At 39.8% G+C, this 19,791-nt stretch overlaps 1 protein-coding gene across 1 annotated transcript; it reads right to left on the bottom strand.

The window, feature by feature from the left end:
* Positions 1–2,406: 2,406 nt before the first annotated feature.
* Positions 2,407–17,108, bottom strand: LOC309561696 (olfactory receptor 2A12-like; the record flags this gene model as incomplete). Its single annotated transcript, XM_082265684.1, has 2 exons — positions 2,407–2,860; positions 16,855–17,108. 2 exons carry the CDS (start codon positions 17,106–17,108, stop codon positions 2,407–2,409), a joined length of 708 nt encoding a protein of 235 aa, XP_082121810.1.
* Positions 17,109–19,791: the final 2,683 nt, after the last annotated feature.

The raw sequence follows: 19,791 nt of genomic DNA, 5'->3' as shown, positions 1-19,791 counted from the left end.
AGTTATTGTTAGCATTACACCTAAATTAAATTTAATAATAACACCTTGCCCCCCAGACTGTAGAACAGAGGGTTAAACAATGGATTCATGAAGGAATATGTCATTGAAAATAGTTTGCTTGAATTGAACACATTGCTGGAGGTGTGAAAAATGTATGAACTATGAAAGAGGAAGGCCATCATAAAACTGCATTTTTGTTTTCCATATTATTCTCTTTTTGATAGCTTTTAGAAAACAAACATTGAGATACAGGTGCAACTTAAAAATTAGAATATCATCCAAAAGTTAATTTAATTCTGTATGAAAAATCTTTTTTTTTTTTTTATCTGTTTTATGAAATATTTTAATTTTCTGAGACACTGAATTTTGCGTTTTCATTAGCTGTAAGCCATAATCATCAAAATTTTAAAAAAAAAGAAATGCTTGAAATATATCACTCTGTGTGTAACGCATCTATAACAAATATATGAGTTTCACTTTTAGAATTCAATTACTGAAATAAATTACATTTTTGATGATGTTCTAATTTTATGAGATGCACCTGTAAGTGTGTATGAAACTATATGCCTTTTAAAATCCATTTATGTCCATAGAAAACATGTAAAAAATGTTTGAAATGTAAAATAGTCACAGTTATTATGAAATTAAGTGATGTACAGTATCTCACAAAAGTAAGTACACCCCTCACATTTTTTGTAAATATTTTATTCTATCTTTTCATGTGACAACACTGAAGAAATTACACTTTGCTACAATGTAAAGTAGTGAGTGTACAGCTTGTATAACATTGTATTGTTTACTGTCCCCTCAAAATAACTCAACACACAGCCATTAATGTCTAAACCACTGGCAACAAAAGTGAGTACACCCCTTAGTAAAAAAAAAGTCTAAATTGGGCCCAATTAGCCGTTTTCCCTCCCCGGTGTCATGTGACTCGTTAGTGTTACAAGGTCTCAGGTGTGAATGCGGAGCTGGTGTGTTAAATTTGGTGTTATCGCTCTCACTCTCTCATACTGGTCACTGGAAGTTCAACATGGCACCTCATGGCAAAGAAGGTGGTCTAGGCTATAAGAAGATTGCCAAGACCCTGAAACTGAGCTGCAGCATGGTGGCCACGACCATACAGTAATTTTACAGGACAGGTTCCACTCAGAACAGGCGTCGCCATGGTCGACCAAAGAAGTTGAGTGCACATGCTCAGCATCAAATCCAGAGGTTGTCTTTGGGAAATAGACGAATGAGTGCTGCCAGCATTGCTGCACAGGTTGAAGGGGTGGGGGGGTCAGCCTGTCAGTGCTCAGACCATACACTACACACTGCATCACATTGGTCTGCATGGCTTTCGCACAAGAAGGAAGCCTCTTCTAAAGATGATGCATAAGAAAGCCCGCAAACAGTTTGCTTATGGATTACTGGAACCATGTCCTGTGGTCTGATGAGACCAAGATAAACTTATTTGGTTTAGATGGTGTCAAGCGTGTGTGGCAGCAACCAGGTCAGGAGTACAAAGACAAGTGTGTCTTGCCTACAGTCAAGCATGGTGGTGGGAGTGTCATGGTCTGGGGCTGCATGAGTGCTGCCGGCACTGGGGAGCTACAGATCATTGAGGGAACCATGAATGCTAACATGTACTGTGACATGACTGAAGCAGAGCATGATCCCCTCCCTTCAGAGACTGGGCCACAGGGCAGTATTCCAACACAACGACCCCAGACACATCTCCAAGAGGACCACTCCATTGCTAAAGAAGCTGAGAGTAAAGGTAATGGACTGGCCAAGCATGTCTCCAGACCTAAACCCTATTGGGCGTCTGTGGGGCATCCTCAAACAGAAGGTGGAGGAGCGCAAGGTCTCTAACATCCACCAGCTCCATGATGTCATCATGGAGGAATGGAAGAGGACTCCAGTGGTAACCTGTGAAGCTCTGGTGAACTCCATGCCCAAGAGGGTTAAGGTAGTGCTGGAAAATAATGGTGGACACACAAAATATTGACACTTTGGGCCCAATTTGGACATTTCCACTTAGAGGTGTACTCACTTTTGTTGCCAGTGATAGACATTAATGGCTGTGTGTTGAGTTATTTTGAGGGGACAGCAAATTTACACTGTTATACAAGCTGTACACTCACTACTTTACATTGTAGCAAAGTGTCATCTCTTCAGTGTTGTCACATGAGAAGATAGAATAAAATATTTACAAATATGCTAGGGGTGTACTCATTTTTGTGAGATACTGTATATTGAATATACTAAATGTGGCCTGGGCATCCAGGTTGCACTGGCCCTTGGCCATAAAAGGGTTAAGTACAACTACAAGTGACTAACATTTTTACATTTTATGAAAGGCATTACTAACATTTTTAGTCAACTAGAAATACAAAAATGTCAATGGTCACATATTTGTTTTCAGAATGATGCCTGGATTGACTTTAAGTGATAATAAGACCTCATAAGTGCCTCCATAAGGTCTTTGTTCCTCAGGCTGTAGATCAGAGGATTCAGCAATGGGTTAATGAGGGCAGATATGACTGAAAACAGTTTGTTTAAATTGAACATATTGCTGGAGGAGGGAACAAAGTAAATAAAAACTATGCAGCCAAAAAATATGAAGACCACGGTGAGGTGTGAGGTGCAGGTGGAGAATGCCTTCCTCTTTCCAGTCTTGCTACGGATTCTAAGGATGGTTCTGAAAATATAGACATAGGGAATAAGGGTCAAAAGAAAGGCTCCCAATCCAAGACCACCGCCTGCTACAAATACGACCACTATGTTTATGAAGGTGTCAGTACATGTAATTTGAAATAAGTGTGGAAGATCACAAAAGAAGCTGTGGATGGAAGCTGTTCTGCAGAAGGACAACCTGAGCAAAAATAAAATATAAAGCAAAGAGAGAGAAAATCCTGCAACCCAAGCCAGAGAGGCCATACGAGCACAGACCCTCAAAGACATAATTAGTTTGTAATGTAGGGGGTGGCAGATGGCAATGTAGCGGTCGTAGGACATAACTGAGAGCAAGAAAATTTCTGAGCAAGCAAAGGAGAGGTAGAAAAAGACTTGGGATTTACAGGCAGGAAGGGATATCAGTCGTCTTTTTGTGACCAAATCAAAGAGCATCCTTGGTGCGGTCACCGATGAATAGCACACGTCCAGAAATGCCAAGTTGGCAAGAAAAAAATACATTGGGTTGTGCAGATTGTAGTTAGTGAGGACCAAGAAAAATATAAGAAGGTTTGTGAGAAGAGTCATCAGATAGATCGGAAGGAAAATCACAAAAAACACATTCATGGTCTTTGGATGGTCTGATAGACCCACAAGAATAAGAAACGTAACCTCTGTAAGATTCCTCATAATATTTTTTGTCAGTTTCAATTTATTTTAATTGAACAATAATACAATCTTCTGAGGAATTATTCAAAGGAAAACACGTACGGTCTGCCTACACATTATACATGAAGACATTTCTACCAGCTAGTGGTTTATTCATTTATATAATATTGGAAGTTCTGCAGGACCGTCTGCTGCGTTGTGGGAACACAAAGCTGAAAGTCTCAGTAAAGGTCTGTAAAGACATAATTTATAACACCTTTGTGACTTGAGAACCCTTTCAATATAACTTTGTACAATTATAAATATTTAAATTGTAAATAAAATCAACTGAAATTGTTTTAATCTTTTTTCTTACTGTTTTAAGTTTAATCTTTGTTTATTAAGAATTATTCATCAAATACAAAACTTTGTGCCTAAAAAGGCCAATAAAGACAAATGAGGTACTGTCAAATAAATGAGACTGAACGAAACTAAAAAACAAAGAAAAAACAAAAAGCCTATGGGCGACGTCACCACTAACAGTCAGGTCCATAAATATTGGGATATCGACACAATTCTAATCTTTTGGGCTCTATAGTGGATTTGAAATGAAACAACCAAGATGGATGTGCTTTAACTGCAGACTTTCAGCTTAATTTGAGGGTATTTACATCCAAATCAGGTGAAATGTGTAGGAATTACAATGGTTTGTATATGTGCCTCCCACTTTTTAAGGGACCAAAGGTAATGGGACAATTGGTTGCTCTGCTGTTCCATGGCCAGGTGTGTGTTATTCCCTCATTATCCCATTTACAAGGAGCAGATAAAAGGTCCAGAGTTCATTATAAGTGTACTATTTGCATTTGGAATCAATATGAGATCCAAAGAGCTGTCACTATCAGTGAAGCAAGCCATCATTAGGCTGAAAAAACAAAACAAACCCATCAGAGAGATAGCAAAAACATTAGGTGTGGCCAAATCAACTGTTTGGAACATCCTTGAAAAGAAAGAACGCACCGGTGAGCTCAGCAACACCAAAAGACCCGGAAGACCACGGAAAACAACTGTGGTGGATGACCGAAGAATTCTTTCCCTGGTGAAGAAAACACCCTTCACAACATTTGGCCAGATCAAGCTCACTCTCCAGGAGGTAGGTGTATGTGTGTCAGATCAAGAGCACTCTCCAGGAGGAAGGTGTATGTGTGTCACCTTCACAACAGTTGGCCAGATCAAGAACACTCTCCAGAAGGTAGGTGTATGCGTGTCAAAGTCAAAAATCAAGAGAAGACTTCACCAGAGTGAATACAGAGGGTTCACCACAAGATGTAAACCATTGGTGAGCCTCAAAAACAGGAAGGCCAGATTAGAGTTTGCCAAACAACATCTAAAAAAGCCTTCACAGTTCTGGAACATCATCCTATAGACAGATGAGACCAAGATCAACTTGTACCAGAGTGATGGGAAGAGAAGAGTATGGAGAAGGAAAGGAACTGCTCATGATCCAAAGCATACCACCTCATCAGTGAAGCATGGTGGTGGTAGTGTTATGGCGTGGGCATGTATGGCTGCCAATGGAACTGGTTCTCTTGTATTTATTGATGATGTGACTGCTGACAAAAGCAGCAGGATGAATTCTGAAGAGTTTCGGGCAATGTTATCTGCTCATATTCAGCCAAATGATTCAGAACTCATTGGATGGCGCTTCACAGTGCAGATGGACAATGACCCGAAGCATACTGCAAAAGCAACCAAAGAGTTTTTTAAGGGAAAGAAGTGGAATGTTATGCAATGGCCAAGTCAGTCACCTGACCTGAATCCGATTGAGCATGCATTTCACTTGCTGAAGACAAAACTGAAGGGAAAATGCCCCAAGAACAAGCAGGAACTGAAGACAGTTGCAGTAGAGGCCTGGCAGAGCATCACCAGGGATGAAACCCAGCGTCTAGTGATGTCTATACATTCCAGACTTCAGGCTGTAATTGACTGCAAAGGATTTGCAACCAAGTATTAAAAGGTGAAAGTTTGATTTATGATTGTTAATCTGTCCCATTATTTTTGGTCCCTTAAAAAGTGGGAGGCACATATACAAACTGCTGTAATTCCTGCACCGTTCACCTGATTTGGATGTAAATACCCTCAAATTAAAGCTGGAAGTCTGCAGTTAAAGTCCATCTTGTTTGTTTCATTTCAAATCCATTGTGGTGGTGTATAGAGCTAAAAAGATTAGAATTGTGTCAATGTCCCAATATTTATGGACCTGACTGTAAGTTCTGCAATCCTCTACATTGAAGCCAACGCTAAAGAGATCATATATGAAAGGACTGGAGCAACATCAGTATGGGCAAATTTACCGATCTTCCCTTTTACAGGATAAATAGAATAGGTTTAGAATGTAAGGTTTATACCCCCCCCCCCCTCCTTCATAACCAGGCCATTTTTCTGCAATACGGAACTGCGTTAATTTAACTGACAATTGCGCACCCGTGCAACGCTTTACCCAAAGAAAATTGATGTCCTTTTTTTTTCCCACAAAAAGAGCTTTCTTTTAGTGGTATTTAACCAGCTCTGTGGTTTTTATTTTTTGTGCTATAAACAAAAAAAAGACCGACAATTTTGAAAAAAAAAGAAAACAATATTTTTTTTAATTTCTGCTGTAAAACACATCCCATAGAAAAATGTAAAAAAGTTATTTCTTCATGAATTTATTCCAAAATGTATTCTGCTACATAATTTTGGTAAAAAAAAATCCCAATAAATAATAATAATATATTTTTTGGTTTGCGCAAAAGTTATCGCGTCTACAAGCAATGGGATATTTTTATGGCATTTTTATTTATTTATTTTTTTCTACAAGTGATGGCGGCGATCAGCGATATTTAGCAGGACTGCGACATTGCGGTGGACAAATCAGACACCTGACACTTTTTTGGGGACCAGTGACTTTATTACAGTGATCAGTGCTAAAATTATGCACTGTCACTGTACTATAGACACTGGCAGGGAAGGGTTTATATCAGGGGCGATCAAAGGGTTAAATGTGTCGTTAGGAGGGGCTTTATAACTGTGGGGGGGGGGGGTTGCTCTGACTGGGGGAAGACAGATATCCACACAAAATCTCTATCTTCTCCCCTGTCAGAACAGTGTCTGACAGACTCTTTCTCTGGAACGATCATGGGTGGCCGGTGGACATTGGGTCAACCGGACCCACTGATAGGCTCCCCCTCTGTCCAATCAGCAAGCGATAGCACCTCCGGAGGCACACAATTGCCCCTAGTGGCTATTGCATGAAATCACGTACAGGTGATAGAGCCGACCTGCTGTAGTACGTTAGGCAATCAGCAAGTGGTTCAGTAACAGAGCCAACAAAAGAGAAATTTGTCTGATATTTTCTTTGTAAAATGAAGGAGAAATGTAATGCAGGAGATTAGTGGAAATAAAGCGCGGCAGTTGCTGATACCTCCAGAGGTCCATGCTATGTGATTCTTTTTTGACTCAGGTCTTGGAGGGGCCCCTGAGGACATCTTTAGGAGTAAAGGCTCAAGCTTTAGTCTACGTGGCCTTACATAGATCAATTACTAACATTTCCTACAAAACATTTTACAAAAAATAATAAATGTAAATAAAAAAAAGGAAAATAAAAAAATGATTTTCCCTTTCATTAAAAATAATTTAAAATTTTGATTTAGTTTACTAAATTTGATCTTCTGAAGTCCTCTTTCAAATTTATTAATCAGGCAACAGAAAACAGCAAGGAATAATGAGGACATGGGTAAAAACTGTTTCTATTTAACATAATTTTGGAGGTGGAAACAAAGCTCATTCAATAAATTAGAATTTTTTAGTAATGGAAGTTAGTAATTTGCAGCTTCCATGTTTCACTCATCACACATTCCCTTTGAATAAAAAATAGTAGGCAAAGGAATGGTGTGTGGAAGGGCCAAGGAACCAAGACTTTCCATAGTTGCATCTGCAAATGTTAGAGCAAACTGTCATTGAATGAATTCAAGGACCAGAGGCCTGGAACACCCAATAAAAAATGTGTGTTATGTGCCTGGGTGCCAGGGTCCAACAACAATAGTCCGATTGGCCCACAAAAATAAAGGCAGTGATCTATATGAGATTTTTCAAATCATTCACGATTTAATTTCAATATATATTTATTACCATAGAGCAGTAATCATCATTAACCCAAGGAAATGTTTCTAAATGGAAATTTGCTGAGCTACCTAAAATTTTCAGATTAGACATGTGCATGACGAAAATATTTGTTTAGTTTCATTTCGTTTAGATTCGTTAATCTAGTTATTTAGTTAAAATTGGTTGATTCCTTCAATTCGTTTTCGGGATTCCTATTCAGGATTCGTATTTGGAATTCGTTTTATGTCTTTTTCGAAATTTTCTTCAAATTTACATATTTTTTTCAATTTGAAACATTCGAATTGATAAATTTTGAATCGGTCAAATTGAAAACTTTAGATTTTCTTTTTTTTTCGATTCAAATGTGGCAAAGTGAATAAACAAAAGACAAATCTTCATCAAATAATTAAAATAACTCTTTTAATCATCTTTGGCTTAACAAACACAACATTATTTCGAAATGGCACTCTAATAACACACACAGTTTTTGATTTCAGAAATATGTTTACAGTTGAAATTCGACTGGAATTCGATGTAAAATTATATTTGAATTATATTCAGATGAATTTAGTTTCATTATTCATAGTAACATAATAACATAATAACATAGTAATATAGTTAGTCAGGTTGAAAAAAGACACAAATTCATCTGGCTCAACCAATGAAAAACAAAAAAGAAAACCCAACCATACAATCCCATATACATAATCCTATACACACAGTTGATCCAGAGGAAGGCGAAAAACCCCAGCAAAGCATGATCCAATTTACTACAGCAGGGGGAAAAAATCCTTCCTGATCCCCTGAGAGGCAATCAGATATTCCCTGGATTAACTTTACCTATAAATGTGAGTATCCAGTTATATTATGTACACCTAGGAAAGAATCCAGGCCTTTTTAAAGCAATCTACTGAGCTGGCCAGAACCACCTCTGGAGGGAGTCTATTCCACATTTTCACAGCTCTTACTGTGAGGAAAACTTTCTGTATTTGGAGACAAAATCTCTTTTCCTCGAGACATAAAGTGAACAACTCAACACCAAGCTCACTATATGGACCCCTCATGTATTTATACATGGAGATCATATCTCCCCCCCCTTATGTATTTATACATGGAGATCATATCCCCCCCCCCCCTTATGTATTTATACATGGAGATTATATCCCCCCCTTAATCTCCTCTTCTCAAGAGAGAATAAATTATGTTCCTCTAATCTCTCCTCATGGCTGAGCTCCTCCATGCCTCTTATCAGTTTGGTTGCCCTTCTCTGCACTTTCTCCAGTTCCCCGATATCCTTTTTGAGAACTTGTGCCCAAAACTGAACTGCAACTGCAAGAAAGGACTTTGCTTGCTTTGGAAACCGCAGCTTGGCATTGCATGCTATGATTAAGCTTATGATCTACCTGAACCCCCAGATCCTTCTTGACTATGGATTCCCCCAGTTCTACTCGCCCTAGTATGTATGATGCATGCGTATTCTTAGCCCCCAAGTGCAGAACTTTACATTTATCAACATTAAACCTCATTTTCCACATAGTTGTCCAATGAAACAGTGCATTGAGGTCAGCAGCTTGTAAGTTGGAGACATCCTGTAAAGAAGTTTTTCCACTGCAAAGCTTGGTGTCATCTGCAAAGACTGAAATGGTACTTTTAATCCCAGACCCGATATCATTTATAAAGATGTTAAAAAGTAAGGGTCCCAACACTGAACCTTGGGGTACACCAATGATACCTTACACCATTCAGAGTGAGAATCATTAACCGCTACTCTCTAAATTCAGTCTTTTAGCCAATTTTCTATCCATTTACAAACTGATCTTTCCAAGCCTGTAGACTTTACCTTACACATTAGCCGTGTGTGGGAACTGTGTCACATGCTTTTGCAAAATCCAAATATACCACATCCACAGCCCCCCCCGCCCCCCCTCTGTCCAAGTATACTACATCCACAGCCACCCCTCTGTCCAATTATACCACGTCTACAGCCACCCCTCTGTCCAAGTATACTATGTCCACAGCCACCCCTGTGTCCAAGTATACCACGTCCACAGCCACCCCTCTATCCAAATATACCACATCCACAGCCACCCCTTTGTCCAAGTATACCACGTCCACAGCCACCCCTCTGTCCAAGATTTTACTTGCCTGCTCATAAAAATAAATCAGGTTTGTTTGACAACTTCTATCTCTCATGAATCCATGCTGTCTGTTGCTTAAAATATTTTTTTCCAGCAAGAACTCATCTATGTGGTCTTTTATTAAACTCTCCAGTATCTTCCCGACCATAGAAGTTACACTAACAGGTCTATAGTTACTTGGCGAAGACTTTGATCCTTTTTTAAATATAGGCACCACATTGGCCCTACGTCAACCCAGCAGTACTATTCCAGTCCTTAACGAGTCCTAAAAATTAGAAACAAAGGCTTTGAAATAACAGAGCTCCGCTATTCGGAGCATTCGGTAAAATTTGTTTATACTGCAATTTGGGTATTCGGAAATATCGGAATCTCCGAATAATGAAAAATAACATTTGAATATTTGTTTGAAACAAAACTAACTGCACATGTCTATTTCAGATCCAAAATACATAAACTGTCAGATACAAAAACCCCTGATTTTTTGTCTTATTTGTTTTGCACTAACTTTTGCACATGTAGCCCCTTCCCCTCGGGGTTGGGGCGTGAAGGCCTTACTCCTTTGTGGTCCCCTCCTCTCCAGTTTCAACCTCTGGGTGACTGGATACCTGTATCGGCGCTGGTGCCTTTCCCACTCTGCTGCCCTTTTCCAATATGGCCGCCGTTTGCTCTACTTCCGCCCTCAGACAGATGTTAGTTGCCATGTCACCGGGGCGGTGCCCTGTGCCCTGGGCGGATGCCCACCTCTGGGTTTCTGCCCTCTTGAGCGGCGCTGGTTGCTGCTCTGGATGCCTGTACTCGGCAGTCCCGCAGCGCGGTGGGGATCACACTGCAGGGGGCAGGTGGAGATTGCTCCACTTCTAGGCACCTGGATGGGATGGTCATCTGATGGCTGAGTGTTGGGGATTGGTCTTTACCCTTTTGGGGTGGTCTTCTTCCTCTCATTTATACCTCCACACCTGACAGGCATTTTCATTCCCTTGCTTCTGCGGGGAGGTATGCATGCTGCGTGTTGGTCTGGAGGTAACTTTTTCCTTTTTTTTTTTCCTTCATCAATCCTGAATAGGCACTGTTTTCTAAGAATGTTACTGATATTTTTCCTCTCCCCTGATTGAGGGCTTTTCTTTTTTTAGAAATAAGCCACAGCTACAGCCTTGCTCCTTTCATTGGGACCCTAAACAGAGGCTAGTTCTTATCTGTTGGACTATGGGGCTAATTGATCCCTAGCCTTGCTTTTTTTCAAGGTAAATATGAATGCTGCATCTATATATTTTCACTATAGCTTTTTATTTTATATATATATATATATATATATATATATATATATATATATATAGTATTCGGCCCCCTTGAATTTTTTGACCTTTTGCCACATTTCAGGCTTCAAACATAAAGATATAAAACTGTAATTTTTTGTGAAGAATCAACAAGTGGGACACAATCATGAAGTGGAACGAAATTTATTGGATATTTCAAACTTTTTTAACAAATAAAAAACTGAAAAATTGGGCGTGCAAAATTATTCAGCCCCCTTAAGTTAATACTTTGTAGCGCCACCTTTTGCTGCGATTACAGCTGTAAGTCGCTTGGGTATGTCTCTATCAGTTTTGCACATCGAGAGACTGAAATTTTTGCCCATTCCTCCTTGCAAAACAGCTGGAGCTCAGTGAGGTTGGATGGAGAGCGTTTGTGAACAGCAGTTTTCAGTTCTTTCCACAGATTCTCGATTGGATTCAGGTCTGGACTTTGACTTGGCCATTCTAACACTTGGATATGTTTATTTGTGAACCATTCCATTGTAGATTTTGCTTTATGTTTTGGATCATTGTCTTGTTGGAAGACAAATCTCCGTCCCAGTCTCAGGTCTTTTGCAGACTCCATCAGGTTTTCTTCCAGAATGGTCCTGTATTTGGCTCCACCCATCTTCCCATCAATTTTAACCATCTTCCCTGTCCCTGCTGAAGAAAAGCAGGCCCAAACCATGATGCTGCCACCACCATGTTTGACAGTGGGGATGGTGTGTTCAGGGTGATGAGCTGTGTTGCTTTTACGCCAAACATAGCGTTTTGCATTGTTGCCAAAAAGTTAGATTTTTGTTTCATCTGAGCAGAGCACCTTCTTCCACATGTTTGGTGTCTCCCAGGTGGCTTGAGGCAAACTTTATATGACACTTTTTATGGATATCTTTAAGAAATGGCTTTCTTCTTGCCACTCTTCCATAAAGGTCAGATTTGTGCAGTATACGACTGATTGTTGTCCTATGGACAGAGTCTCCCACCTCAGCTGTAGATCTCTGCAGTTCATCCAGAGTGATCATGGGCCTCTTGGCTGCATCTCTGATCAGTCTTCTCCTTGTATGAGCTGAAAGTTTAGAGGGACGGCCAGGTCTTCGTAGATTTGCAGTGGTCTGATACTCCTTCCATTTCAATATTATCGCTTGCACAGTGCTCCTTGGGATGTTTAAAGCTTGGGAAATCTTTTTGTATCCAAATCCAGCTTTAAACTTCTCCACAACAGTATCTCGGACCTGCCTGGTGTGTTCCTTGTTCTTCATGATGCTCTCGGAGCTTTAAACTGACCTCTGAGACTATCACAGTGCAGGTGCATTTATACGGAGACTTGATTACACACAGGTGGATTCTATTTATCATCATTAGTCATTTAGGTCAACATTGGATCATTCAGAGATCCTCACTGAACTTCTGGAGAGATTTTGCTGCACTGAAAGTAAAGGGGCTGAATAATTTTGCACGCCCAATTTTTCAGTTTTTTATTTGTTAACAAAGTTTTAAATATCCAATAAATTTCGTTCCACTTCATGATTGTGTCCCACTTGTTGATTCTTCACAAAAAATTACAGTTTTATATCTTTATGTTTGAAGCCTGAAATGTGGCAAAAGGTCGCAAAGTTCCAGGGGGCCGAATACTTTTGCAAGGCACAGTATAAATATATTTTAATACTAAATTAATTAATTTCTTGCTACTTTTCTTTTTCTTCTTTTTTTTTATTTCCTCCCCCCTCTCCACCAGGATCTTTTCCATCCCTCCCTTTGCCTTGCTCCTTGTGGCTCCTGGTTTGAATCCATGTGCCTGGTTTGTCCCGGGGCTCTTCACCAACACATAGTTACTGCACTATATATTTTCAGTGAATTACGGCACAATGTTTGGTGGACTGCATATTGATGTAAGTGCTCCACCCATACAATTGATTTTCTTTCTCTTTATGGATTGTTGTTTTTCTTTATAATGTGTTAGATTATTTTATGTATTATCTATTTGCCTATTTATCATTTATACATATATGCTTCACAAGGAGCTTTGGACTAACATACCCCCTGAGGAAGACTTTTTCAAGTTGAATCGCGTAGGGATCTAAAATCCTAAATCAGCAATCTTTCCTGCTCTATATGTGCTGTTTGGTATTCATTTTTTGGACATTGTGTAAAATGTTCTTATAGAAATGTATGTTGCAATACTATTATCGTGGAATATGATGCTTTGTACCACTATTAAGACTTTGTCTTTTTTATTCATGTGTTAAAATAAAGATTTCTATTTTTTTATATACAATTATATTGTCATATACCTTTGACGGCCATTACACCTCCTTTGGCATCACAACATCCCTTTCCCCGCTTTTTATCAAATCCCTCTTTGGGATTTGTCTTTGTACAAAAACCCCAAAATTTCAGTCCCCAGTCCAAGAAGACTGTCTGCTCTGTCTAAGAACAAAAATCTGTACACCTTAGTAAATATTTCATAAAATATATAATCTCAAAACATGTATCACTAGCCAGATAATTTATAGAAATTATCTGGCTAGTTATACGTATTTTTAGATTACCCTTACCGGAATCACGTTTTTGACTTTCTCTTGGTTATATACAGTAGTGTCATCACCATTCAAACACTATTACTTTTTTCTTTATTTTATTTCAATGCACAGGATAATTTGTTAAAAATAAATAAATAAAAAGGCAAGACAATTTTGAGCAAAATCTCATTATGTAAAATCTAAAATTATGTCTATTTTTCTGTATTTTTCTCATAAGAAATAATTTTTTTAATTGTATAAAACAAATTTACAGTTAATAAAATGTTGAAATGAACTGAACATATACTTTTTGTTGGTGAGATGCATTCATTCATGAAATGCATTCATTCAAACACTTTAACTTTTTTCCTTATTTCCTGTGACTGCGCAGTACAGTTTACTTAAAAAACAAATAAATAAAAGTTAATAAAATGTAAATTAAAACTTCCATATGTAAAATATACATTTTTGTCCATGTTTTAAATTAAAAGAAATCAGTGGGTATTAGGGATGGGTCGAACACACCCCTGTTTGGTTCGCAGCAGAACTTCTGAATAGGGGAAATGTTCTAACCCGAATGGCGAATTCCATTGAAGTCTATGGGAGCCGAACAGGAAAAATCAAAAGTGCCCATTTCGAGGGCTTATATGCAAGTAACTGGCCATAAAAAGGGTATGGGGGTCCGGGTACTGCCCTGGGAGAAATGTATTAATAAAAAAATTTAAAAATTTACAAATGATCATTTTTTTCAAGAGCAGTGATTTTAATTCTGCTTAAAGTGCAACAATAATGTGCCCCTTAATATGCCTGTAAAGTGGCGCATCTGTAGCATGTATAAAACATGCTACAGCAAAAATGAAATTTCTAAAAAAAAGAGTCAAATCCCATTTAAAATGACTCGCGGTTACAATTGCCGGCACCCGGCTATTAAAACATTAAGAAAAAATGGCATGGGGCGCCCCTTAATTCATACCAGGCCCTTCAGGTCTGGTATGGATTTTGAGGGGGACCCCACAGCAAAGTTTAAAAAAAAACAGCATGGGGTTCCCCCAACATCCAAGCAAGACCCTTATCCAAGCATGCAGCTTGGCAGGTCAGGAAAGGGGAGGGGATGAGCAAATGCCCCCCCCCCCCCCCAAAACCATACCAGGCCAAGGGGATCAAGAAGTTTGTTCTTAGTCAGATGGTCACTCAGTCGGTTATAGACCAGTTGTTCAAGGAGTTTGGAGGAGAAGGGGAGTAAGGGAGTAAGAAGATGGGGCGTAGATTGTGAAGATTGGTGGGGTCCAGTGGGGGCTTTTTAAGGATGGGAGTGACTAACACATGTTTAAAAGAGTTGTGGAAGATGCCAGAAGAGAGGGAGAGGTTGAAGATGGGAGTTAAAGAGCATAGAATAGAGTCAGAGGGTAAATGTAGCATTTGGGAGGGAGCAGGATCCAGGGGGCAGGGTGTTAGATGGTTGTTAGAAAAAAGTCCAGCAACCTTGTTAATACTATCAGGGTTGAAGAGGGAAGTTATGATTGTACCTGTGAACATGGGGTGTTAAGTAGGGGAAGTTTCTGTACATTGTAGATCTCCTCGTGAATTGTATCAATCTTATTTTTTAAGTGATTGGTGATCTCTTGGGCAGTGAGTGAGTTAGAGGGTGGAGTCGGTGGAGGAGCGAGTAGAGAGTTAAAGGTAGAGACTAGTTGGCGGGGACTAGATGAGAATGTGTTAATAAGTGTGATAAAAAAGGTTTGCTTGGCAGTGAGGAGGCAGGAATAGTATTTTAAGAGGGCTGATTTATATTAGTTGAAGTCTCCCTAGGACTTAGTCTTACGGCACAGGCGCTTAAGAGCGTGGCTACATTTTCTGAGACTTGTGGTGTCATCTGTTTGCCAGGGTTGTAGCGTTCGGGAGCTGGATTCTGCGTATAGGGAGGATGAAAGTGAGCTGTTATAGATGGAAGTGGCTAGATTGGGACATGACAGGGGTGAGATTTTGTCATATAGATGGCCATTAGCAGAGTAGAGAAGAGAAGGGTTGAGGGGGCAACGTTTTCTACGGGTAATTGTTAGGTGGTTGGAGGGAGAGGAGGTGGAAGACAGGTAGAGAGCAAAACTAATAAGGTGGTGATCAGAGAGTGGGAGAGGATTTCTGTAGAGGTTGTAAGGAGTGCGTGGATAGGAGAAGACAAGGTCACGGGTGTTGCCATTGGAGTGAGTAGGAGCCTTATTAGTAGTGTTATTAGCATTAACCGGGATGTTGAAGTCGCCAAGAATGATTGTGGTGACTTCAGAAGAGAGAAAGTAGGGTAGCCAGGCAGAGAAGTCATCAAGGAAGGTTGATACCAGTCCAGGGGGCCAGTAGATGACAGCAATTGCTAGAGAAACAGAAGAAAATAGACAAACACAATGGCCTCAAAAGAGGAGAATGTCAGAGAGGGAGGTGGGTGAAGTACTTGATAGGTGATGCATGGAGCTAGAAGGATTCCCACTCAACCTCCCTTCTGGCCATTTGGTCTGGGGGAATGAGCCCAGAGAAGGCCACCATAGGAGAAGTAGTATCGGAATCATTAAGCCAGGTTTCAGGAATGGTGAGTAGATTAAAGGAATTTGTGATAAAGAGGTCGTGGAGGTGAGTTTGGTACAGACAGAGCAGGCATACCAGAGGGTACAGGGGAAGGGGAGGCTGGTATTTGGAAGAAGAGGAATGGAGACTAAGGCCTGTGGGTTGCAGCTGCTGCCAGAGGGTGTTGAGTGATGTCAGGTAAAATCCTTATATGTTCATAGAAAACATAAACAAAAAAAGTTGACAGAATTAATAGTCACTGAGTTATTGTGAGGTTAGGTGATGCATATTGAATCTGCTAAATGTGGCCTGGATATCCAGGTAATACTGACCATTGGTCATGAAAGGGTTAAGTACAACTACAAGTCATTGACATTTTTATATTTTATGAAATGCATTATTAAAACCTTCAGTCAACTTGAAATGCAAAAGTATTAATATTCTAGTACTTGTTTTCAGAATGATGCCTGAATTAAATGTAAGTAATAACAAGACCTCATAAGTGCCTCCATCAGATCTTTGTTCCTCAGGCTGTAGATCAGAGGATTCAGCAATGGGTTAATGAGGGCAGATATGACTGTAAACAGTTTGTTTAAATTGAACATATTTCTAGAGGAGGGAACCAAGTAAATAAAAATGAAAGAGCAATAAAAGATGGAGACCACGGTGAGGTGTGAGGTGCAGGTGGAGAAGGCTTTCCTCTTTCCAGTCATGCTACGGATTCTGAGGACGGTATTGAAAATATAGACATAGGGAATAAAGGTCAAAAGAAAGGCTCCCAATCCAACACTAGCGCCTGTTATAAATACGGCCACCGTGTTTATAAAGGGGTCAGTACATGAAATTTGATATAAGTGTGGAAGGTCACAAAAGAAGTTGTGGATGGAAGCTTTTCTGGAGAAGGACAACCTGAGAGAAAATAAAGTATGAACCAAAGAGACAGAACATCCTACAACCCAGACCAAGGAGGCCATACAAGCACAGACTCTCCAAGACATAATTAGTTTGTAATGTAGAGGGTGGCAGATGGCAATGTAGCGGTCGTAGGACATAGCTGAGAGTAAGAAAAGTTCTGAGGAGGCAAAGGAGGCATAGAAAAAGATTTGGGCTAAACAGGCAGGAATGGATATTGATCGGCTTTTTGTGACCAAATCAAAGAGCATCCTTGGTGCGGTCACTGATGAATAGCTGATATCTAGAAATGACAAGTTGGCAAGAAAAAAATACATTGGGTTGTGCAGATGGTAGTCAGTGAGGACCAAGAAAAAAACAAGAAGGTTTGTGATAAGAGTCATCAGATAGATCAGAAGGAAGAGCACAAAAAGTAAATTCATGGTCGGTGGATGGTCTGATAGACCCACAAGAATAAGAGACGTAACCTTTGTAAGATTCATCATAAAATTGCTGTTTTGTCTGTTTAAATGTATTTTAATTGAACAGTTGCACAATTATTAAAAGGAAAACATGTATGATCTGCCTTCCCATTATAGTTGAAGGCATTTGTATCAGCTACTGGTTTATTTATATATATAATGTTGGCAGTCCTGCAGGACCGTGTGCTGCGTCGTGGGAACACAAAGCTGAATGTCTCATTAAACGTCTCTTAAGATTTAATTTATAACATCTTTGTGACTTTAGAACCCTTTCAATATAATTTTGTACAGTTATAAACATTTGAATTGTAAATAAAATGTGCTGAAATTGTTTTAATCTTTTTTGCCACTTTTTTATTGGCTAGTGGACAGAATCATATAAAACATTATACAAGGAACTTGGCTTATCTTTCAGCTTCCATCATTTTGTATTATCTTGTCTTATATGAGCTGACAATTCAGAACTTCATTGGATCACAAAGTTTATGGTCAATAAGGAAAGCTCTCTGCTCTGTTGGGTTAAAATTGTCCAGGGTCACCACAGTGTGGAAGCGGTGACTGCAGGCCAAAGAGCAGAAACAAAAGGAACAAGTAGCTTTCATACTAAAACATTATCCTTCATTTATAGATGGGTAAAAGTTGGCCAGTGACTGCACCAAGAGGACTAAAAGTGGAGAAACATGCCAAAGTCAGCAATCTTCCTAAAAGAAATGATACTGCCGTCCTTGAGTTTTTGTGGGCATACATTTATCAGTAGCACCACAGTGTGATAGCAGCAAAAACAAGCCAAATGCAGAGACAGAACTCACAGGGGTTGACTTACTAAAACTATAGAGTGCACAATCTGGTGCAGCTCTGCAAAGAAACCAATCAGCTTCCAGTTTTTTTTTTTTTTTGTCAAAGATGAATTGGACAGGCTGAAGTTAGAAGCTGATTGGCTACCATACACAGCTGCACCAGATTTTGCACTCTCCAGTTTTAGTAAATCAATCCCAAAGTGTCTTCCTAATAAAAGTAAAGTGTCAGCCCTTTTTTTACGTTTTTGTAAGGAAAGGGAAGGAGGAGGGTAGGTGTCAGAAAGTGGCTTACTTTTCACTCAGGCTTAGGTAGCAGAGCCAACAAAAGGGAAATGTGTCCAGAATGTTCCATGTAAAATGGAGGAGAAATGAAAAGCAGGAGATTAGAGGATATAAAGTGCAGTAGTTGCTGATACTTCCAGAGGTCAATGTTATGTGAACTCTATAAGAGTAAGAGCTCAAGCTTTGGTTCAAGTGATCAACACTTAGGCCTCATGGGCACTGGATGTTATAGCTCTGTAGTGAGTTTTTCAGTGGTTTTTAGCTTTTTTGCATTGACGTTTTTGGTGTTTTTAGCTAAAAATCACCTCTCTGCTATTCTATGAACTCCAACGTTCCCATAATGCAATGCTTGGGGGCGTAGTGACTGCCAGACAGCATGGCCGCTTAGACACAGAGCTCCGCTCTTCACCAGGGAACATCGGCTAATATCAGACACTCCTCGTCTCCTTGCGCCAGCATCACCTGGACACCTGATAGCTCGTACCCCCTCCTAGCTCCCGGGTATGCGGAGACACCACCTGGACCCGCCACAAGTTCAAAAACTGTCAGACTTCTATCCGACCATGTAGCGAGGACTCCTCCATCATAGCAGGGGGAGCACGCTTCCTCCTGCTGCCGCACGCTCTCTGCATCTGCCTCCATAACCGTCTCCTCTGGGGAGACATAGGAGAACATGCTGGGGAGTTTATTGGCTGCAGAGAAAAACGTCTGATGCAAAAAAAACACAGCTGTAAAAACGTCCTGTGTGCACGAGGCCTTAGTCATGCAGAGAATAATTACTAACATTTCTTACAAAAAAATTTATAGAAAAAAAGTAAACATCTGTGTAAATAAAAAAAGGATTTTTACTTTCAGTGAACCCAATTTTAATTTTAGCTTAGCATTGTATTGGAAGCTTCCATGTTTCACTCATCAAAAGTTTCCTTTGAATCAAAAATACAAACATCCGACTTACAAACGACTCCTACTTACAAACGGAGAGAAACAACAGGAAGTGAGAAGAAATCTACCCCTGGGAAGGGAAAGTCACTCCTGTAAGATGTCTTATGGGAAAAAGGTGTCTCCACTGAAGCTTTATCACTTATCCTTGTTTCCACAACAACCCATAATTTTCAAAATCCAATTATCATATGGACAGAAAGTGAGGTGAAATCTTCTGAACAGGGGCACAGACAGCAAAACAAATGTTACAGGGGTGGTAATCCTTCCCTATGCTATCCAAAAAAACTTTTAAATTATTTTTTTGGCTCAAGCTACACTTAAAAAACGTACCTGTTCCAACAAATTCAACTTAAGAACCACCCTGCAGACCAGATCTTGTTTGTAACCCGGGGACCGCCTATAGTAGGCAAATAAATGGTTAATGGGGGGACCTTCCATGGCTGCATCTGCAA

Source organism: Pelophylax lessonae (genome assembly GCF_965119305.1).
Source record: "Pelophylax lessonae genome assembly, chromosome: 8".
Lineage (NCBI taxonomy): Eukaryota > Metazoa > Chordata > Amphibia > Anura > Ranidae > Pelophylax > Pelophylax lessonae.
Note: the sequence above shows the minus strand (reverse complement) of the source record. Positions and strands in the feature narration are given on the sequence as shown.